The sequence below is a fragment of the Chrysemys picta genome, chromosome 7 (genome assembly GCF_011386835.1).
Source record: "Chrysemys picta bellii isolate R12L10 chromosome 7, ASM1138683v2, whole genome shotgun sequence".
NCBI classification, from domain to species: domain Eukaryota; kingdom Metazoa; phylum Chordata; order Testudines; family Emydidae; genus Chrysemys; species Chrysemys picta.
The window spans coordinates 46308337-46332183 of record NC_088797.1 but is presented as its reverse complement, the minus strand read 5'-3'; the positions used below and the strand labels follow the sequence as shown (position 1 = coordinate 46332183).

General features: G+C 49.4%; 1 protein-coding gene across 4 annotated transcripts in view; it reads right to left on the bottom strand.

The window, feature by feature from the left end:
• HEMK1 (HemK methyltransferase family member 1) overlaps nt 1-23847 on the bottom strand; it is a 133756-nt gene that overhangs the window by 84587 nt on the left and 25322 nt on the right. For all 4 annotated transcript variants that reach the window (XR_010589124.1, XR_010589125.1, XM_065551332.1 and 1 more), the window contains 5 exons: nt 20560-20624; nt 13099-13148; nt 6184-6289; nt 3436-3531; nt 194-307 (listed from right to left, as the gene is read on the bottom strand). Coding sequence is in view for 2 of the 4 variants with exons in the window: in XM_065551332.1 (XP_065407404.1) it covers nt 194-307; nt 3436-3531; nt 6184-6289; nt 13099-13148; nt 20560-20624 (431 nt within the window). In the remaining 2 variants the exon portion in view is untranslated. The remainder of the gene's footprint in view (nt 1-193; nt 308-3435; nt 3532-6183; nt 6290-13098; nt 13149-20559; nt 20625-23847) is intronic.

Below are 23847 nucleotides of genomic sequence, written 5' to 3'. Positions count from 1 at the left end.
CCCACTTCAAGATAAATTAGAAGTTTGAGGAGTTCAAAGGATGCAGGTGTTTAGGAAGGGGGTGCACTAATTAGTGACTGAGTCCCTCTGAGTTTAACCTCAAGACACGAGGGTGCAGAGGGAGACTGTACCCAGGGCTGGATGCAATTGCATGCAGTTGAAGGGAACAGCCGGAGGAAGAGAAAACACTTACTTTCCAAACAAGTCCTTGTGGGTAGCAGAGACGGAGAGGGACAGATCAGGGTGATTCTGCAGCCAGTTCTCCACCATCTCTGGGTGTCTGGGATCAACTTCTAGAAACACACTCCTGAAAACACATGTGTGGGGATGTGGAGGGGAAACAAATACATTTTGTTTGACCAGTTTGGAAATATCAGACTCTCTTTCCTAGGATGGTCCAGATAATTTCGTGGAAGGATCCAGTTGACCAGCTTGCTTGGCCTGTGAAATTCTGGAACCCAGTGACCGAACAACCAACCGCACTGGACTGTCCAAGCAAAGTGGTCATGGAGCTAACAAATATAAGATACTAAAGGAACCTTTACTTACAGTGAGTAAAGGCTGAGTTCAATAGGACTCCTCAGAGTAAGGTTCTACTCAACCTGCGTAATTAAAGCACAGCCACTGAGATGCAGGCTTGGGATTATGGCCTGTGAATCAGTAAACCTATAATAGAGACAGCACTAGCTATGGACTCCAAAGATTTAAGGTAAAGGCAGGCTGACGGTGAAGGGCAAGCTCTAGGCTACAACTGTAACTGAATGATGGCAGTAACAATTCTCCTCTTGCATCAGTTGGGTGGCACCAACTCCCCATGGGGGATAATCATAAAAAATAATTGTATCTGCAAAGCATCCCCACCAAGCTGCTTGGAGCCTTGCACAGGAAATGTCTTCATAACTCAGCCTGATAGAATCACCCTCATAAAACGACCAATCATAAGAACAGCCATACTGCGTCAGAGCAAATATCCATCTAGCCCAGTATCCTGTCTTACGACAGTGGCCAATACCAGGTGCTTCAGAGGGAATGAACAGAAGAGGTAATTATCAAGTGATCCATCCCGTCGCCCATTCCCAGCTTCTGGCAAACCAAGGCTAGGGACACCATACCTGTCCACCCTGGCTAATAGCCACTGATGGACCTATCCTCCAGGAGTTTATCTTGTTCTTTTTCTAACCCTGTTATAGTCTTGGCCTTCACAACCTCCTCTGGCAAAGAGTTCCACAGGCTGAACATATAGCAGGGGATCGTACAAAAGAGAGAGGGGGACGGGGAAAGGATCTAGATAGGAGGAAGGATGGTCTAGGGGTTAGGCGCTAGCCTGGGACTTGGGAGACTGCGGAAAATTCCCTTCTTTGCCACAGACTCTGTGTGACATTGGGCAAGTCTCTCTGGGACTCAGTCCCTTCTCTAAAAAGGGGATGGGACCCCTGCCCTGCCTCACTAGCACTCAGATACTATGGTAATGGGGGTCATCTAAGTACCTAATATAGACAGAGATGAGGCTAACAGGGAGTGGGTGATGACGGAGGCCATTGCAGTATGAACGACTGTGAGCCTGAGGCACTAGGATGAGGGGAGAGGGCTGGCCAGACCTGAGGTACACAGGGGTCTGAGTCCCCTCTCACAGCACCTTCACATCAGGGTAGCCGCACTGAAGGCAATGCCGTTAGCTCCTAAGGTACACCACCAGTGTGACAGGAGCCTTTATCTCCAGGCTGCTTGTCTGAATCTGGTTACCTGACAAGTGGTGCTGGTCTCAGTCCAGTTCCTACTGGACAGGGACCCAACCCAAAAAAGCCACCACCTTGCCAGATGGCCCCCTTGCTGGATGTCTCAACAGAGAGGCCAAAGACTAGCTGGGCCTGGACTCTATACTCTGTTTTGCATTCATTGATGTAGGTACTGCAGGTTGCGCATGACTCACATCAGCAGGGAAGGTGGTTGGAGGTTTGTGCTGCTGCTGCTCATACTGTTCTAGCTCGGTGAATACTTAGGGCACGTCAGTTTCCAGAACTGTCAACCCAGCAGCTTTCAGCAGCTGTAAATTCACTCCAGTATCAAAGGGACCTTGGAATATAAAGCTCTCCATATACACAGGTAGTGTGTTTACAGTTATCACTGAACTATCTGAATTCACTCCTAGTTTTCTGAAACTGATTGCAGCCGCTGACAGTTTCGTAGGCTACACCAAACTGCAAAAAAAGAGCCAAACCCTAACTATATGCCCCTCTGAAAATCCCCAAACATTCCCACACTGAACACTTTCTTTACCTCAGCCAAATTAATTACATGCCTGGATTTGGCATTCAGGTCTCATTCCTGACCTTAAAAACTCTCTCCCATCAACATGGGCTCCACCTTAAAATACAAAATAAGCACTCTACAGAGCTTAATCCTGGGAAACTCTGAAGAAGATTTTGTGCTTCAGTGGTCAATCAAAGCTCTAAGAACGAATATGACTCCATGTCTGCACCCCTGTAGCACAATGACACTGAATATTCCTGTTCCAACGTCACACAACAGGAGATTTTCAATTACTTCTCTTGAGCTGGTAAAAAGTCAGGACTGTCACACTAGACACTTAGGGCTGGTCTACACTAGAGGGGAGGGGTCGATGTAAGATACGCAAACTTCAGCTATGCTAAGTCGAAGTATCCTATTCAACTTACCCCGCTGTGAGCACGGCGGCAAATCGACCGCTGCGGCTCCCCCATCGACGCCGCTTACTCCTCCTGATGAGGTGGCGTACGCGCGACGATTCGGGGATCGATTTCTACCCGCCGATCCGGGCGGGTAGTGAAGACGTGCCCTTAGAACGTCCTGACTAAGTTGAAGGCTACAGTGCTGATCTCTAGTATCCCATGAGGGACATCACAAGGTAGTGAATGGAAGCAGGGAATCTCCTGGTCATTTATCATGGGGAAGATTAATCCCTCAAGAAACAATCCCTGGGATGTTTCCCCCCCGGGATGTTTTATAAGATATCTTACCACAGTCCATAAATATCACCGACCCAGGGGTATCTACAGTGCTTCTCTCTCCAGATATCTCTCCACTTAACTGTTTTCTTCTTTTCTGCTCTCCCTTTTCATCTCTTCCCCTGCTATTCTCTTCTCTCTGCTTTTCCTCATTTCTTTAAGTTTTAGGTACCCACTTAAATAATGACCAGGCAACAATACCAAGCATCACCAGCGTGATGCATAATCCCCTGGCTGATTGTATTAATATCAGTAATTCTTTACTAATGCATGTGACATTCTTATGTTAAGAGGGAATGGCTTTTTTCCCCTCTTCTTTTATGTGCATTTGACTCCCCCTCGTATTTGCTTATATTTCTGATCATAAAAAATATGAGGTGGGAATAGGCAGAAGATATGAAAAGTCAAATGTAGATAGGCATTAGGATTTTAGTACAGCATCAGCGCTTACCCATGATCCTTCAGGATACAAGGAGCCAGAGCCAGAATTTTTTTGATCACTCTCATCCCATCATTTCCCCCATCCAGGGCACCAAGGTCCTCGTAGCTGGAGGTTGAAGACAAGGGATGAAATCTCTCCATTACCCACCATTACAGACAGCAGTAAAATGTGTTGTTAGTAGCATCTCCCACTGGGAACAAGTACTAGAGGGGTCTCTTGGCACATGGCACATGAAAGCGATGGCTTGTGGGGCTGTGTCCCAGTGGAAAGGTCACAGTAACTTTGGAATCTGTAAAGAGGGAAGTTTGAAAGATCCCTCTGGCGACCCAGATGGGTGGTATGTGTAATAGAGGAAGTTATTCGGAGATTGCCACTGAGACTAGTCTGAGAGAGTCTTGGGGCAAACATCATCAGACATTCCTGATCTCCTGTTGACAGCTATAGCACTGCTCCTGCCAGTCACGTTTAATAATAACAGTACAGTAACTCCTCGCTTAACATTGTAGTTATGTTCCTGAAAAATGCAACTTTAAGTGAAACAATGTTAAACAAATCCAATTTTCCCATAAGATTTAATGTAAATGTGGGGGGTTAGGTTCTAAGGAAATTTTTTGGGGGCAGACAAAAGGCATTATATACTGTACAGTACTGTACTGTGGTGGGGAGGTGCCCCAGGCTTATCTCTGGGGCTCAGGGCTGGGGGTGCAGGGTCTGGGAGGGAGTTAGGGTGCAGGTGTGGGTGGAGGCTCAGGGCTGGGGCAGGCAGGAAGTGCAGAGCACTTACCTGAGGCAGCTCCTGTTTGGTGCAGAAGGTGTGCAAGTGGCTCTGCGCCCCGGGGCCCTGGCCTGCAGCTCTAAAGTCCCTTTCAGAATGCGGCCCTGCGAGCATGGGCCGGAGGATTCAGGAGGAGCAGGGGCAGCCGCGCAGCCAGCGGCTGGAGAGAAGCGGCGCTTTCCCCTTCAAAGCACCGCTTCTCTCTGGCCGCTGGCTGCACGGCTGCCCCTGCTCCTCCGGCCCGTGCTCGCAGGGCCGCATTCCGAAAGGGGCTTTAGAGCTGCAGGCCAGGGCCCCAGGGCCCCCTTAGCCCAGGGCCCTGCAGCCCTTAAAGCCCCTGCGTTGCGGGTGGCCCTGCCTGCCCCGGGGGGGGGGGGGGAAGGCAGGAGGAAAACGGGACAGCTACCCGCTCGCTCGCTCCCTGCCTGACCCCCCAGAAAGTCCTAAGTGCCGCCAAACAGCAGTTTGGCGGCGGGGGAAGCGCTGGGAGGGAGGGAGGAAGGGAGGGGGAGGAGGCAGAGAAGAGGAACTTGTGCAATGCTCCTTTGTAAAGTCAGCCAAACGACATAAGGGAGCACTGCACAACTTTAATCGAGTATGTTCCCTAATGGAGCAGCGACGTAACTTCGAAACAACGTTAAGCGGGAGGACGTTAAGTGAGGAGTTACTGTAATAGTAATTCTTAGCTCTGGCACAGGCCTTTTCCTTTCAGAGTGCTGCACAAAGGTGGATAAATGTTTTACCCCCATTTTACTGTGAGTAAACTGAGGGGGGAGAAGTTAAATGATTTGTTTCCGGTGCCACAGAATATTCAGGGCAGAACGTGGACTAGAACCCAGGTCTCCTCACTTGCCATCTGGTGTCCACCACACTGCCTTCTCAGCCTAAGGACACTCACCAGAACTACAACTCACTTGGCCAGTAGGTGGCATTATTATTATTCTGTGCTTCAATTGGGCCGCTAGGAAGGTGCAATTATGTCACTGGTGCAAAAGTGAGTAGGTAGCAGGACAACGTATCACTTTTTCTCCTGGCTCAAGCACTGCCAACAGCCAAGTTGAGCTGCCATCTAACCTAACACACTGTGGGGTACAATACAGAAGGATCTACCTAGTTCAGAAAAGTTTGAATTTGCACATCATTACAACAGGAAGTTTCCACCTTTCAGGGACGGGGGTGTTTTGTTCTGTTTTTTTTGGGGGGGGGGGGGAAAAGGAGGGGCAGATGTGGCGGACTGGCATCATGCCAGATGTTGGACTCAGGAACCAGTTCTAACCTCCAGTTCAATCAGTTTTGTGGGAAACTAACAGGCAAAGAGGAAGGTGATGCATCAGATCACTGGCCCAACTACTGTCCCCAAATGGCCTTACTCAGAGCTTTTTCATTAGACAAAAGCCTTGTAACAGATGGTGGCTCTTGTTATAGCTATCAATGGAAAGCAAGTCAGTTCTAAGCTCTGCCCCTCTGAGTTGCAGCTTGATTACTACAGCTGCTCCATTCAACCCTGGGGGTATCACTACCCAGGAGACATTCAGGAGCATACTGCAGTGAGTTAGCATGGGAACGTGCCAGGCATTCAACACCACTCCTGCTCTCCCAGAAACAAGGGAAAGTGTTTCCAGCTCACAGATCCCTTCTCTAAGTCATGTAGCGTTTTCACATGTCTTCTGCCCAATTCCTCATGGTATCAGAAGTAGGCAAGCTCACCAGGGAACAAATGGGCCAAGAGGGAATCTTTGAACTAGGTCTGAAGGAGAGAAAATACCAAGATCCTCAGTTTGTGCAGGAATGAAAGGGACGGGCTTCCAAATAAGTGTATTGTCAGGTGGTTGCCCTTCTTGGACTGCATTCCACCACTCCCCATCCCCGACGGATATCTCCTAACTTGTTGGTACTAGACCCCTGAAACTTCTCTACAGAGAACAGAGAAGGATGAAATAATGCATGGGAAAGAGAAAGATAGAAAGGTCTTATCTGATCACCTGAGGATCTCTTCAGCCAGGTGAGTCATGTCTCCATGGAAGACATAAGGTGGGTTACTGACTATAGTGTCCACATGACCCCAGGGGAGGAGCTGCTCCCAGGAATCTACAGCAGAAAAAGAATGAAAACCAAATATCAGCCATACCTATATACCTTCAAAGCTCATTACCCAAGTAAGATCTTGATAACAGCAACTCTATAGGTACAGGTTTCTCTCTCTCTCTGTGGATAGGATTTAATTTCACATTTTGTTAGGCTAACCTGAATTGGTCCATCTTCCCACCTTAATTTAAAGAGCATGTCTACACTGCAATCCCAGATGATGGCATCTTGGGGGGACAAGTCTGTGCTTGCTTCATCTATGTTAGCACTGCTAAAAATGGAAGTGTAGACATGGCGGCATGGATTTAAGTGCAGGCTAGCAATGAGAGTACGTCCCCAAGGTCCTGGGCGGGCTTGGACAACCTATGCTGAAGCCCATGCCATCATGTCTAGCCTGCTATTTTTAGCAATGCTAGAGCGGGTCTGTCCACCCAAGCTGTAAATGCACCTCAGGCTGCTGTGTAGACATACCCACAGAATACGATAACAGAGCTAAGCACATGGTAACCAATCATTCACACAAACAATGTGCTGCAACACAATGCCTTGATGTAGTGGAGGATACCGAATCTACCTGGATCCAGAGTGAAGAATACCGTATTCATCTGGATCCACAAATAGAATTTTAGGCTGCACAGAATTACTACAGTTTGAATTTGGACAGAACACCGGGGAGAACACCCCTACTCTTCCTTAAAGAGCTATGGGAGCACAAATGGTCAGCACCTCGGTTACATGCGTATGTATGAGACACCACCCTCCACAGCACAATGCTTCCCACTGCCCAAGTGGGGTAAGTTCCAGGGAGAAGAGTGTCACATACTGATTCATGAACCCCACTTCCTGCAGCACCCTGGTTTTCTTTATACATCTCCAGAGGTGGATTTACCATTAAACAAACAGTGCAGTGGCATGGGGCTCCCAATGACGGGAGGCCCCCAAAACGCAGGACAAATCTCATCTGACAACCTGCCCCCAAGTCCCGGCCGGTGGCACAGCAGGGCTCAGGCAGGCAGGCTGCCTGCATTCCGCGGCCGGTGACCCCACGTCGCTCCCGCAAGCCGACGGCTGCTGGCACAACTCTGCGTGCCCTTGGCGGGGGGGAGGCAGCTCTGCACGCTGCCCCTGCCCCAGGCAGCACACGGAGACCCGCTGCCCCCCTCCCCCAAAAGGGCGTGCAGAGATGTGCCAGCAGGAGTGCAGCAGGGCTAAGGCATCTCCCTGCCCGCGCTGCCTCCCTCCCTCCATGCCGCTCCTGGAAGCGGCCAGCATGTCCCTGCAGCCCCTGGGGTGTGTGTATGTCTCTGTGCGTTGCCTCCGCCCTGAGTACCGACTCCGCAGCTCCCATTGGCTGGGAACTGCAGCCAATGGGAGCTGCAGGAGCGGCGCCTGCAGGCAGCAGTGCGCACAGACCCCCTGGTCCCCCCTCCCCGCCTAGGAGCTGCTGCCAGAGGGGTGTGCCGATCACTTTGGGAGCTGTGCCGCCCAAGGTAAGCCTCGCCCCCCCGATCCCTCTTGCACCCCAACCCCCAGCCCAGAGCCCGCACCCCTCACCCCCTCCCACCCTCCAACCCTCTCTGCCCCAGCCCAGAGCCTGCACCCAGCCTACACCCCAACCCCAGTCAAGGTACCTCACTTTATTTTCATTTATTTCTTATTACTTATAATATAGGAGTAGGATGAAGAAAAAAAGAATGAAAAACGGGGGGGGGGGGAATAAGAGAGAATGTTCTTTTTCTTGGCTGGGTCCCAAGGGGGGCCCCCAAAAATGAAGCTGCGTACAAGGCCCCACTAACTCTAAATCCACCACTGCACATCTCCCAGCCAGGCAGTGACCAGGCCCAACCCAGCTTATCTGACAAAGCTGCAGACAGTATGGATATGAAGGAGTGGAAGAAAAGGGAAGGAGTTGGGAGCTAGGGAAGATGTTTGTGTAAGGTTACCATTCGTCCGGATTCCCCCAGACACGTCCGGCTTTTCTCAGTTAAAAATAGTGTCCGGGAGGAATTTGTAAAGGTCTGGACTTCCCCCCCATGCAGAGCGCGCATGCGGCTGACAGGGCAGCTGGCCAGATGGTGCCACTTGCATGGGGCTCTGGCAGCCAGAGAGAACCCCTCCTCCGCTTCCCCCTCCTCTCCCCTGCAGCTGAGTTCACTCCCCTCCTCTCTCTCCCTCCCTCCCCCTCCCTGCATTCGCAGCCGGCTGGCCGTTCGCAACGGGCCTCTGGCAGTCTGGAGCTCCTCCTGCTGCCCAGCGTGCCGCTCTGCAGCACTCTGCGAGGGCGGGAACCGGGCTATGCACTCCATGGGGGAGCGTGGCAGCGTGTGGGGCTGCGTGTGGAGCCCGACACGCTGTTCTGAGCGGCACGGTAAGGGGGCCAGAGGTTCGGAGAAGGGGCAGGGAGGTTCTGGAGGGGGCAGTCAAGAGACAGGGAGCGGGGGGGGGGGGGGGTTGGATGGGTCGGGAGTTCGGAGGGGGCTGTAAGGTTTTGGGCAGTCAGGGTACAGGTAGGGGGTAGGGTCCTAGGGGGGCAGTTAGGGTGGGGGGGGGTCTCAGGAGGGGGCAGTTAGGGGACATGAACAGGGAGGGTTAGGTAGGGGGTGGGGTTCTGGAGGGCAGTTAGGAGCAGGGGTCCCAGGAGAGGACAGGGAGCAGAGGGGTTTAGATGGGTCGGGAGTTCTGGGGGGGGAGGGGGGCTGTCAGGGGGTGGGGAGTGGTTGGATGGGGGCATGGGAGTCCCTGGTGTCTGTCTGGGGGTAGGGGGTGTGGATAAGGGTTGGGGCAGTCAGGGGACAGGTAGGGGATAGGGTCCTAAGGGGCCAGTTAGGATGAGGGGAAGGTCTCAGGAGGGGGCAGTCAGGGGACAAGGAGCAGGGAGGCTTAGGTAGGGGGTGGAGTCCTGGGGGGCAGTTAGGTAGGGTTACCATACGTCCGGTTTTTCCTGGACATGTCTGGCTTTTTGGTCCTCAAATCCCCGTCCGGGGGGAATTGCCAAAAAGCTGAACACGTCCGGGAAAATAGCTTTGCCGGCATCCCTGTCCCAGTCCCCTGCTTACCTTGCGGCTCCCGCAGGCTACGAGCTGCAGGCGGATTCCCCCGCGGCAGCTGCTGCTGCTGCTCCCCCCAGACACCTCAGCTCTGTGTAGCTGAAGAGCCGAGCTGCCCCAGCGCTACCGGCTTCACGGTTTGCCGGGCAGCCTCCAGACCTCCAGACCCCGCACCTCCGGCCGGGCGCTTCCTCTCCCGGGCTCCGGCTACGCTGGGGAAGCAAACCGTGAAGCTGGTAGCGCTCGGGCAGCTGTTTAACGTCTGGGAGGGAGGAGGGGGAATGCGGGGCGCTCAGGGGAGGGGGCGGAGTTGGGGCAGGGACTTTGGGGGAAGGGGTGGAGCTGGGGCGGGGAAGGGGCAGAGTTGGGGCGAGGCCGGGGGTGGGGCCAGAGCCCCGTGGAGTGTCCTCTTTTTTTAATGAGGAAATATGTTTGTGGGACTGGGGGGAGCCGAAGGAGGGGCAGAGGATGGGCACTGAGCTGGAAAGAAGGGAAAGAGGTGCACATGGACAGATTTGCCCTTGGGGAAAAATATCAGATTTGTTTTTTTAAAGCTGAAGCAAATTCCTGGAACCCCTCCCTGCATATCCCGGCACAGAGACTGTGTATCTGACACAAAGGGCCACATTTTGAGAAAAGGAGGCTCGAAGTCCAAATATAGCTATGTGCACTTACCCCTACAAATGCAATCACCACAACTGTATGCACAATGAATGCTACTGCACACACAAAAAGGCATCCATTTTCCCACAGGGTTACCCATCTCCAGCAACTGCATCTGCAAATGTTAAGCGCACAGTTGTGCACACATTCTCCTCTGTGCACTGGTGCCTCTGCAAACTGAAAGTCTGGCCAGGAAAGCTTTGAAGATACAAACTTGCACTGAAGAGGCTGATTCTCAGTTCTCACAGTATGTTTCCTGCTACTCCAATACCGTACTGACACCTGATATTCTACAGCAGCATAGGGACCTGTGGCCCTCTCATGTGCACAGTGTGTTAGCGGCTTGCAGTCAGCCATATGCACATTAACACTGGTCTACAATTTTTGAGAAGTCGTCTGCTTCAGAGATAAAATGTGCTATTTATTATGTATTTTGATGTGCTGAATTCAAATATGACAATTAAAACAACTGATTGGCTACTGTTTCTAAGATATTTAAGTTTTTACATTTTATGTCTATGTATACTGTGTAGATAGTAGAGTTTTAATCATAAATTGTAAACCTAGGTCTTTTCATGTGTTTATAGTTGCTTTACATGATAATATTTCACCTGTCCTGTTTATGTAACATTTTAAAAATCAGCAAAAGGGTTATATAAATAAAATGTATTATGAAACAAAAGGCAAAAAAGTATTATGTACATAGTTTAGTCTTATTCAGTGTCTACTCGGCGCTTCTTGGCTTGTCTCTTGTATTCATTAAATGGAGCATCTCTTGTCACTGTCCAGCAATAGTCTGCAAGCATTGATGGGCTCCATTTGCCCTGATAGCGTTTCTCCATTGTTGCAATGTCCTGGTGAAATCGCTCGCCATGCCCGTCGCTCACTGCTCCGCAGTTCGGTGGAAAAAAATCTAGATGAGAGTGTAAAAAATGTATCTTTAGTGACATGTTGCAACCAAGGCTTTTGTATGCCTTGAGGAGGTTTTCCACCAACAACCTGTATTTGTCTGCCTTGTTGTTTCCGAGAAAATTTATTGCCACTAACTGGAAGGCTTTCCATGCCGTCTTTTCCTTGCCACGCAGTGCATGGTCAAATGCATCATCTCGAAGAAGTTCACGAATCTAAGGACCAACAAAGACAACTTCCTTTATCTTAGCTTCACTTAACCTTGGAAATTTTCCACGGAGGTACTTGAAAGCTGCTTGTGTTTTGTCAATGGCCTTGACAAAGTTCTTCATCAGACCCAGCTTGATGTGTAAGGGTGGTAACAAAATCTTCCTTGATTCAATAAGACGTGGATGCTGAACACTTTTCCTCCCAGGCTCCAATGACTGTCGGAGTGGCCAATCTTTCTTGATGTAGTGGGAATCTCTTGCACGACTATCCCATTCGCAGAGAAAACAGCAGTACTTTGTGTATCCAGTCTGCAGACCAAGCAAGAGAGCAACAACCTTCAAATCGCCACAAAGCTGCCACTGATGTTGGTCATAGTTTATGCACCTCAAAAGTTGTTTCATGTTGTCATAGGTTTCCTTCATATGGACTGCATGACCAACTGGAATTGATGGCAAAACATTGCCATTATGCAGTAAAACAGCTTTAAGACTCGTCTTCATTGAATCAATGAACAGTCTCCACTCATCTGGATTGTGAACGATGTTGAGGGCTGCCATCACACCATCTATGTTGTTGCAGGCTACAAGATCACCTTCCATGAAGAAGAATGGGACAAGGTCCTTTTGACGGTCACGGAACATGGAAACCCTAACATCACCTGCCAGGAGATTCCACTGCTGTAGTCTGGAGCCCAACAGCTCTGCCTTACTTTTGAGTAGTTCCAAATCCCTGACAAGGTCATTCAGTTCACCTTGTGTTATGAGGTGTGGTTCAGAGGAGGAGGATGGGAGAAAATGTGGGTCCTGTGACATTGATGGTTCAGGACCAGAAGTTTCATCCTCTTCCTCGCCTGACTCAAGTGAGAATGATTCTGGTGCATCAGGAACCGGCAGTCCTTCTCCGTGGAGTACTGGGCATATAGCTGATGGAATGTTTGGATAATGCACAGTCCACTTTTTCTTCTTTGACACACCTTTCCCAACTGGAGGCACCATGCAGAAGTAACAATTGCTGGTATGATCTGTTGGATCTCTCCAAATCATTGGCACTGCAAAAGGCATAGATTTCCTTTTCCTGTTCAACCACTGGCGAAAATTTGTTGCACAAGTATTGCAGCATATGTGTGGGGCCCACCTCTTGTCCCGATCTCCAATTTTGCAGCCAAAATAAAGGTGATAGGCTTTCTTAACCATAGTGCTTATACTGTGCTTTTGGGATGCAAAAGTCACTTCACCATAAACATAGCAGAAGTTATCTGCAGTGTTCACACAAGTACGAGGCATCTCTGCTCACTTTGGCTAAACAAAAATGTGTCCCTTTGCAAAATCAAACACTGACAAATAAGAGAGCACGACACTGTATGATTTCTAGAGCTGATATAGGGCAATTTGTTCAGCAGGGTGATGTAAGCTTCGCTATGATTGCATCATCCATGACTTCTAGGAATAACATGATGCAATTCATATCATGTATGACGCAATACCAGCTTCAGATTGCATCATTCATTGTTTTGCCTAAAAAGCAAGTACTGTCCAAACCCAGTCATAGATTTATTTATAGATCCAGTCAAAGATGTATTTTAGTGATTTCTGGTTTAAATTGAGATCCCTTCCCTTTATAACTCACTTATCCTCCGCCATTCCCAAGTCAAGGGTCGTATATACTGACCCAATAGCATATCTTGAAAACTAGAGCCAATCAACAATTTTAAGCATCATTTTCGTTCTCAGTGACCCAGAATTAGTAAAGTTTGACTACATTTATTTCAGAAGCATTTTGGCTGTAGAGCAGTGTAATGTGAGGTGAGATCTAAGCATAGCAACAATCAGAAACATGCACATGCCAGAGCTGTCTCCTGAGTTACCCATCAGCCAGGATTAGGTCATTGCTGCCCCAGTTGCCTATTGTTTTCATGCCCACCTCCCCTCAGTAAAGTAAAATGGAGAAAACATCAGGGGAGGTAGAAATATGAAAGGAAATTACCGGAGAAGACATTGTAGCGAAGAATTCTTATCCTGTCCTGTAGCTGCAACCTGCAGGCCCAAGAACAGAGAAAGGTGAGTGTAAGAGATACACACAATACCACACTCAGGTCATTCAATGGCACATAATTAAGGCTAAGATGTTGTCACGGAAATTTTTAGTAAAAGTCAAGGATAGGTCATCAGGCTTTCGTGAATTTTTCTTTATTGCCCGTGACCTGTCCCTGACTTTTACTAAAAATATCTCTGACAAAATAGGGAGCCCAGCTGTGGGCTCCCCACACTGCCTGCAGAGGTTCATAGAATCATAGAATATCAGGGTTGGAAGGGACCTCAAGAGGTCATCTAGTCCAACCCCCTGCTCAAAGCAGGACCAATTCCCAACTAAATCATCCCAGCCAGGGCTTTGTCAAGCCGGGCCTTAAAAATCTCCAAGGAAGGAGACTCCACCACCTCCCTAGGTAACGCATTCCAGTGCTTCACCACCCTCCTAGTGAAACAGTGTTTCCTAATATCCAGCCTGGACCTCCCCCACTGCAACTTGATACCATTGCTCCTTGTTCTGTCATCTGCCACCACTGAGAACAGCCGAGCTCCATCCTCTTTGGAACCCCCCTTCAGGTAGTTGAAGGCTGCTATCAAATCCCCCCTCATTCTTCTCTTCTACAGACTAAACAATCCCAGTTCCCTCAGCCTCTCCTCATAAGTCATGTGCTCCAGACCCCTAATCATTTTTGTTGCCCTCCGCTGGACTCTTTCCAATTTTTCCACATCCTTCTTGTAGTGTGGGGCCCAAAACTGGACACAGTATTCTAGATGAGGCCTCACCAATGTCGAATAAAGGGGAACGATCACGTTCCTCGATCTGCTGGCAATGCCCCTACTTATACAGCCCAAAATGCCGTTAGCCTTCTTGGCAACAAGAGCACACTGTTGACTCATATCCAGCTTCTCGTCCACTGTGACCCCTAGGTCCTTTTCTGCAGAACTGCTACCTAGCCATTCGGTCCCTAGTCTGTAGCAGCGCATGGGATTCTTCCGTCCTAAGTGCAGGACTCTGCACTTGTCCTTGTTGAACCTCATCAGGTTTTTTTTGTCCCAATCCTCTAATTTGTCTAGGTCCCTCTGTATCCGATCCCTACCCTCTAGTGCATCTACCACGCCTCCTAGTTTAGTGTCATCTGCAAACTTGCTGAGAGTGCAGTCCACACCATCCTCCAGATCATTAATAAAGATATTAAACAAAACCGGCCCCAGGACCGACCCTTGGGGCACTCCGCTTGAAACTGGCTGCAGGGGGCAGCTGCAGGGGCCTCTCCAAGCACTGGGGCTTTGAAGAACCCCCAGTGGCTTGGAACTCCAGGGGCCTGGCTCAGAGCTCCGGGTACCCTCGCCATCTGCGGCAGCTGGGACTTCTGGGGTATGCCCGCAGCGGCTCAGAGCTCCTAGGTCCCTTGCCCCGCATGTCCACCAGGAGCTGCAGGGGGGCCCCGCTGCCTGCGGCAGCCAGGAACTGTGGCCCTGCCACCCGCAGCAGCTTGGAGCTGCCTGGGAGCTGTGGGGGGTCCATGCTGCCCGAGGCAGCCAGGAGCTGCAGCTCTGCCGTCCCTGCCAGCTGGGAGCTCCAAGGGTGTCCCCAGGGTCCATGTTCACTGGGAGCTGCGGGGGGCCCACAATGCCCGCTGCATTCCCACAGCAGCTGGGCACTCCGGGGGGCCAGAGAGGGGTGACCCTGCAGTTCCTGGCTGACAGGGCTGAATTCACGGAGGTCACTGGAAGTCATGGATTCCGTGACTTCTGCGACCTCCATGAAAAAATCATAGCCTTGCACATAATTAAGGATTACCACTCAGCACAAAATCTGAGGGAAGTCATGAGTCTGTTCTTTGCTTGCAAAACAATTAGGTGCAAGTATTCAAAGCGGAGCACACCCTGTGCACCCACAAACACCTGTGTGCACGCCCACTGTGCACCTCAAAATTTCCTTTCAAACCCCTGTGCATACCCTTTTGTAATAAAATGGGAATCTTTTGTAATATTTGTGTGACCCCATGCATGCCTCAGTTTCCCCTATATGTTGGCGGGGGAAAGGAGTGTTTGCTCTCAGAGAGACAGGGCAGGTTTGGAGACATAAGTGTGTGTGCTGCCTAGCTCTCTGAGCCTGAATGGGTCATTACAAAGGACTGGTCAAGGCTGATCCCAGTCGCCAGACATTGACACCTAGCAAGAAACAACCCAGAGGGAGATGGATTTCCTCACTTCTCAGCAGGGAAGCTAAGCAGGTACCCCAGCTCAAGAACAAAGGACTGGGAAAGTATGAGGTGGGGGATCAGAGTCAACTCTGGAAAGAGTCAGGACTCTCACCTGGGAACTGACCCAGGGGGTCAGACAGAGAGAGGCAGACAGAGCCTGAAATGGGGTTCACTTTCATTCCAGCTTAGTCGGGCTTTGGCTAACCAGACTGGACTATATTTTAACCTTCAATTCTCTGTGCTAAACTGAGGACTTCCTGTGCTGTGTTCCAGCTGACTAATAAACCCTATTGTTCTGATAACGCTGCCTGAGTGGTGTTGTAAATATTTGGCAACATGCATTAATCCCCGAAGAGTGTACGTCTCTACCAGGAGTCTACTTCAGTTGGACTCTCCGAATAGAGCTCACAGTGTGAAGCAGGAGCACTGAAGCCCCAGAGGTTCAGTCCAGGAGGTGGTGAGGCTGCATCGCCTATTCTGGAGGAAGGGTGAGACCCCTTGGGGGTCCGGCACATTGAAGGGGTTCCTCCTAGAGACTGTTGCAAAACTGTGGGTGTAGCACCGATCCTATGGATCCGTGACACCTTTATAGCCTCATCCTCTACTTGTGCATGCATACACATACGTATTCACCTAGTGCACTCGCCACCTCACCTCATCTGTACATTAATTATGCCTGCAAAACCTCCTATGTGCAAACCCACCACACCTGGAAAAAAAAAAAAACAACCTCAATTGCTGGCTTCAGACATGCAAAAATGGAGTTCTGTGGGTGAGAGGGGCACGCACACGTTTTTCTGCATGCCTCTTCTACCCTGCTTTGAAAACCTGGCCCTTGCAAGAGTTGTGAAATGTGAACGTATTTGGCTCTAAGGCCACAGTGACGTTTGGGTGTTTGTATCTGACATGCAGTGTCATGGTGACATGATAATATCATGTACCCATGTGAGGCAGGGTGTGAAAACGAAAGCATCACAATGCAGCTGATTCACCAGGCAGGACACATACTAAGAGGGTGGGACCTATTTAGGATTAGGTCCATTATGGTGCAATGCTACAGAAAGAGGCTTTAGGGCTTCTGAGGTACAATATCCTTATGTGGGCTCTCCCTCCACCCCTGGCACCTCTAAGAGAACACACAACTGTACCAGTGCCTCTCAGCTTGAACCATACCTCACTGGACTCTGCATTACTTAGATTCCCTAGGGAACCAGGAGATGTGGGCACTTCTCTCTTGCTGGAAAAGAACAAGAGATTAAACACATGGCACGGGGAAAGAGAGGTCCAGGTAACTTTCTGATACATTTCTGAGCCCTCTGATCCTGGAGGCTGCCAGAGGCCAGACCACTTCCTTAGCTGCTGCAAGTCAGAGCAGACTTGGGCTGCCAGGGGATGTACAAGGCATTATGTTCCAGTCCCACCCTGTCACAATCCTGCCATGCCCACTCCAAACCTGCTCCATAATGTCCCCCATGCTAGGGGGCAGGGGCCAGATGAGGATTCCTCTTACGTAGGGGAACCCTTAGCTGTGGCCTTCACAACCACTATAAATCCCCTTTGTGCTTCTGGGGTGGAGCACGGGGGGTCCAAGCGTGGGAAAGCTATGATTAAATTAGCCTGCTATCTTGGCAGTAACCCCATTTCACAGAAGGAGCCATTGAGGCATAGTGCAATGAAGTGACAAGCTCCAGGTTGCAGAGTGAGACCAGGTCTACCCTACAGATTTCTGCCGGCATAGCTCTGTCTGTCAGGGGGGGTGAGGAGATGTGATCCCTGACTGACAGAGCTGGGCCAGCAGAAGAGCTAGTGTAGATGCAGTTATATCAGTAGAACTGTGATTTTACCAGTCTAGCTTATTTTGTTTGAGGGGGGAAGGGGTGGATGGCGGTGCTGGAAAATAAGCTACACCAGCCAAAGCACAGCTTTGCCAGGTTAAGCTGCATCCACACTAGGAGTGCTTTGTGGGTATAGTATAGTGGTATGGCTATCCCTGGCAAAGTGCTCCTATAGAGTAGACGTGGCCTAAGATAGTGGCCCTAAGGAATTGAACCCAGCAGTCCTGATGCCTCCTGGCTGTCTGCCTTAATCACAAAATCACCTCTCTCTTCTGAACACCAGACGATCAATTATTTGCAAAGCCACAGGATTTCTCAGGGTTTGCTGGAGGAATGAGACCCAGGCAAGTGGTGACATCCAGGTCAGCATGTTCCTGAGAGCATTCTGTGATGATTCCAAAGACACTCCCCATTCTCCTACACTCTATTATACACTGAATTAGAGGCAGCTTTTCAAAAACCATCCAGCTCCTCCCAATACACACTCTCCCTCCATGCAAAATAACTTACATAGCAGACTAAAACCCAGTCAAAGGAGTACAGCATCCAGGATTTTCCTCCCCAACTTTTTTATCCAATGCACTAGTGAATTTGGGACACATAGGGGGCCTCATGCTCCACATGTTGAGAAAGAGTCTTGTTCCAATTCCTAGACCCCAGCTTGTGGTCTGAAACACCAGCATACATTGGCAGTGGGGAACAAAGGGAGTGTAACGTCTATCTGCAGCGCACTCCTCTGGGTGACATGGGAGCGACATGATTAGCTGACTGATTCTCATCCAAGCCCCCCTCCCTTTTAGGCAAGTTAGCTGTGACATGGGGCTTTAAAAGGAGGGTGAGCACAACAATGGCTTTGATCAGACAACAGGATGGATTCTTTCAAAACAGGTTTGCGCATATGAGAGATTGTTTGGCTCCATGTTTACTACTCCTGATTGAATTAGCACAGTAAACCAGGGAGGAGATGAGTTCTCTGTCAGAGCTACAAACTCAGTCATGGAGATGAAAATCTAGCTGCTGTTCTTCCTATTACAACATCAACCCATTGTGAGAGTGTCTGACGTTTGGGCAGAGGTCGATTCTACTCTACCTCATTTGCCCCCTCCCCTCCCCCCAGAACAGCACTGGGATATGCTGGTTGTGTGAGTGAAGAAACAGCGTGGGGGGGTGCGGTGGACATGGTGGGACTGACTCAGTTCTGTGCTCTAGCCCCTATACTCACTCCATCAGCATGTATGGGCCAAAACTGTATTGCAAGGAGCTGGGGCAGAATTCCCCATTGCATAGGGCCACTTAAGCAGCCCTATGTTGCACCGCCCGCTCCCCCTCCCCCTGCTTTGTAAGTCTCTGTGCGAAGAGGCGGGGGTGGGCAGCACAAAAAGGGTAGGGAATCGCTACAGTGCACACCACTACGAAGATTCGGGACTGCTCCAAACTGTGGAACGGCCCTCTGGGAATTCTCAGGAAGCTGCTCTAAATCAGAGCACCTTTGAGCTGCTCTAATCTACGCCAAGGGCCATTTCAGCCCCTAGGGCAGCCCAGAATCCTGGGGATGCAAGGGAATGATCAAACCACCTGTCCTCCTCTCCCCCTGCATTGTAGTTCCTGCAGGTGCCACATAGGACAGGTCCCAGGATGCAGAGACACATAAGGAAGCCAGATTCTGGTGTCAGTTACAACCTGTATTAACTCACGTGGAGTCACGCTGGATTTCCACAGGTGTAACAGAGAGCAGAGTTGGCACAGGGAGTTGAGGGGTAAATGAGACGGTGTCATTCTGACACCAGCACTGTCCTGACCACAATTTCATTGTCAAGTGACAGTTATGGGAGAGCGCATTGTGACAGACAGAGCAGAGCTGATTCTGAAGCCCTTAAAACCAAGCCACAGCACAGGTGGCTGCTGTGGATTGTAGTTCATTTGGTTACAAGTCAGTGCTAGCGACAGCCCAGAGAGGAAGAAGGATGCTGTGGGACACCACACCGACACACCCAGAAGTCTAGGTGCTGCCTGAGGAGCAAGATAAAATCTAGAAGTAAGAACTTCTGTCTGAAGACAGCAAGACGCTGTCTGAAAAGGGAGTCAATATGGTGTAGTGAGTCAGAGGGAGCCAGGCGTTCTGGATTCTGTTATTGGCTTTGTCACTGACTCGCTTTGTGACATGATGTGAACCATGCGGCAATTTTCTGTAATATTTTTATTATGCCTTTGTGTTCCTCAGTTTCCCCATGTACTTTGCATTGCTACCCAATGGTTGCAAAAAGGGTTAGAATGTGGCTTTTGGGGCAGAGCAGGGGACATGAGGTGCTGTGTTACTTCACTGTCGGATGAATGGATTGTTAGAGGACTGGCTGTAAGTCACCCGTATCAATGGAGGTTCCAGAAAGACAAAGGGAGCTGCATCTACTGAACGACTGACCCTATCCCAGGAACATGTGAGCTCAGCATGGGTCGGCAGGAAGGGGATAAGTTTGAGTTCTTGGAGGGACTCAGCAGCTCTCTCCGAGGACTGTCAGAGAGCCTGGAATGGAGTCTATGACAGCTTGGCTGGCTGACTGGTTTGGTCAGTATGGACCATGTCTTAATCTGAGATTCTCTACACTCACCTCAGGACTAGCCAATGCTGTGTTCCAGTCAACTAATAAACCCTACACTGTTTTAGAAAAGGCTGCCTGGTGTCACTGCAAATCCTCACAGAAAGCCCTGAATGATTACAGTACAAGCCTCCTGCAGGAGTTCTGCTTGGCTAGACTTGCTGCAGGGAGCCATGGAAGAAGACAGGGTTCTCTGGTGTCCGAAGATCCAGTTTTGGAGTTTCTGAGGCTGAAGCCCTGCCCTGTGGAATTGTGTGGGTCCTTGGGGCCCAGCACACTAAAGGGGTCACTCTCAAGGCACTGGTAATAGCCTGTGGCATGGACCAGACTCTGTGAATCTGAGACATTCACTAGGTCTCAGCTTTCCCATTCACAAAACAGGGACAAGTCTACTGACCCAAATTTGGTCTCCTTGCAAGAAAGGTGCGACATAAGTACAAAACATCGCTATTATTCCATTTCCTTCCCAGCTGGTGGGAAAGGGGATTCACAGGTCAGAGAATGGTAAAAAAAAAAACCCTAAGTAAAAATTCAGGGAAAATTTGTTCCAAAAATTCCTAATTTTCTCTGGATTTTCCAGAGGTTCAGAGCATTTAACGCACCCTAGCACCTGATGGTGATGAACATGATATCCAGTCTGGGGCTGAGACACTGGGCATATTTGAGAATCATAAGCCAGGACTTTGGTGGCTATTCACTTGTCTCAGGGATCAGTGTGAGGGGTTCTAGGAAGCAATGGGCACTCAAAGAGAGAAAAAATGAGCAATGCATGTGTTCCTACCTCTGAGCATTCTCTTTGGTGAGATTCACAGCAGCTTCCTCTTTATCAACAGCTATTACCCGGCTCTGGCACAGAAGGAAACAAAACACACATTATATCACCAACTTTACTGCTGTTGGCTGATGACTGGACATACAGGCTGTGGCAAAAGGAGCAAACGAGACAGATGATGCCAATATAAGGTATTGGAAAGGGTCCCTCTGTCGTTCTAACACCAAAATCAGAAATAGCTCCTGAAGAGGGATAGCTCAGTGGTTTGAGCATTGGCCTGCTAAACCCAGGGTTGTAAGTTCAATTCTTGAGGGGGCCATTTAGGGATCTGGGGCAAAATCAGTACTTGGTCCTGCTAGTGAAGGCAGGGGGCTGGACTTGATGACCTTTCAAGGTCCCTTCCAGTTCTAGGGAGATAGGATATCTCAATTAATTTATTGGGGGGAGGGATAGCTCAGTGGTTTGAGCATTGGCCTGCTAAACCCAGGGTTGTGAGTTCAATCCTTGAGGGGGCCACTTAGGGATCTGGGGCAAAAATCAGTACTTGGTCCTGCTAGTGAAGGCAGGGGGCTGGACTCGATGACCTTTCAAGGTCCCTTCCAGTTCTAGGAGATAGGATATCTCCATTTAAAAAAAAAAAAAAAAAAAAAAGAATCCATCTTAGGACTTCCTTGGGAGCAGGACACTTTGGGGTTGTATAGTCGCTTGTAGCTAGGCCATCTGGATAACTGAATATTTTCATTACCATTGCTAGCATTTTACCTTAATAAGAAGTCTTAGGGCCAGACCTTCTGCTGGTTTGAATCAGCTGGAGTCAGAAGAGCTACACTGATTTGCATCAGCTAACGACCTAGTCCTAAACCTATCTGTGATGCTGGCAGGCCAGGTGCCAACTCATGCCAAGACCCCTAGGCCACACTGAACATTGACAAATGCAGAGCTGGAAACCAGTCTGGCTCACCTGTGTATTAGCATTGTTAAAACAGATGTTAAGTTTTTACAAATGTATTGAATGTTTGGACTTAATGAAATGCTTATGAGTTGCTGCCTGCATTAATCTCACTTATAATAGCTATTATTTGGGAGATGGTAATAGTTAAGTGTTTGCTATGAAACTGGAAACCCCCACTGTCAGAAGAGAAGCCTTACCAAGTGTGAGATACCTCTTGTGATAAAAGGTGTGATCTCCTGCCCAACAAAAGAAGGCCTATAGACACCAGACGAACCACTGTGGAACATAAGCAGATAAAAGACTTTCCTGATTGCTCCCCCCACACCCAGGAAGAAGGGACATATACAAACCCTCATCCCGTAACAGTTTGAACTCTGGGGAAGGGAATAAAAATCTCTGACCAGAAGGGTCTGTGTCCCTATGCTGTTTGGACTTCAGGGAGGAGGCAACACTTCCAAGCATAAGCAAGGGATCCCCAGCTGTTTAGCTTGGGTAAGCCCTAAAGGACATCTGGAGCTTGCAAATTACAGCAGCTTCTATTGCCTTTTGAAACTTAAGACTGTAACTCATATGTGTGTGTTTAACTGCTTTAATCTTGTAAATAATTCATTTATTTTTCCTAGTTAATAAATCTGTAGTTAGTTTATCACAGGATTGGCTACAAGCGCTGTCTTTAGGTAGGGATATAAGATACAATCAACCTGGGGTAAGTGTCTGGGACCAGAAGTAACCTGAATATTGTTGTGAGTTTTGGTGTAAGAGACCATCTATCACAATGACAGGCTTGTCTGGGAGGCAAGAGTGCCCAAGGGGAACAGTCTGTGACTCCAGAATAAGGCTGTTATAGTGCTTTAGGAGTTCACAGTTGATACTCTGTTGGCAAAATCTAATTATACAACATATAACCAGTTTGGGGTTTGTGCCCCGATTTGTAAGGCTGCCTTGAGGCTAGCACCCATGTTTGTGAGCCACTCCAGACAGCTTGACAGTATCAACTGGTAACCTGGGACAGAGCAGCCCAGCAGAACAGAGAGTGAGGAGTAGAGAGGGAAGAGCTTCATGGGTTCCTCATCTCTAATACAGAGAGAATCCATGCCCTAAGGAATCCACTCAAGCTTTAAAAGGAGACACACTCTATGCTGGGACAGGGGACCTGGGTTCGCAGTCTGTTCTGCAGACAGCTCTATCCTCGCTGTAACCATACATGACAAGTTGCTAGTTCTTTATTTTAATGCAGCACTTTAGGGCCAAATTCTGTCTTGAAGTACATGTCATAGACACTAGAATTGTTGTGGGGTGCGTAAGCCAGCACAGATTTAAGCTGATCTATTCACTCAAGGCTCATGCATGTTGGCCATTTGGGGAAGGGTTGACATAACATACAAGGGCAGACTGACACAATCGTTTACGTCTGAAAGGCAAGGAGAGCAGCGTAGTGATTGAGTAGGGAAACAAGAGCAATTTATAATTTGGCCTAGTGAAAACTAAACGTCAGCCCAACAGGTCACTGGGCGAAGGGACACGAGCTACAGGCATGACCCTCCATAGACCTTACACACCAACACTCGATGCTTCTTCTCAGTGGCATGTCAGGACAGTTTTATTAAGGCATGCAACAACTCACTAACATGCCTTAGGCATCCAAAATAGCGTCCTCCATGCAGCGTGACCTTGCACGTACCGATGGGCCAAGATGATGCTGTGTGGAGGATGCCATTTTGTTCTACCAAATGGTGTCCTCCATCATGGGAGCTGGACGGAGTTATTCTGCAGGCCGGATGCGGCCCACGGGCTACCAGTTGGACAACACATAGTCGGTCGGCATGCAAAGCATGCCTAGTATACATAGACGGCATAGCACTGATTCTTCTCCCAGGGTCGTTATCAGCCTGGATGAGTCTGAGGGATGAACTGATCTCCGGATCTGGAGCAAGGGAAGGCCTTTTTCTCCCCACGGCATGTGGGCAGGGATCTTGGGTCATTCTCCCCCTCCTGAAGCACTGAGCAGGGATTATCCATTGCGGTCTGAGTTGGGGGCGGGATATACCCCACATGATTGATAATCTGAAACTGAAGGGGGCTTTAGTCACTTATAGATCCCAGTCCTTCCTGTGACTTTGTTTCCTCCTTTACCAGTGAGGGATTATGTTACTGGGGAAGGGACAGGCACCAAAATGGGCTCTTGGCAGTGATCAGGGTAGCTGGTGAACTGTGACTACTGCTCATTGCATTGCTCACAAATGCCTCATTCTTTCCTTGTGCTCTTTTGTCTGTCTGTATCACCTGTTGTCTCTTGTCTTATATCTAGACTGTCAGCTCTTTGGGAGCAGGGACCATCTTTTTGC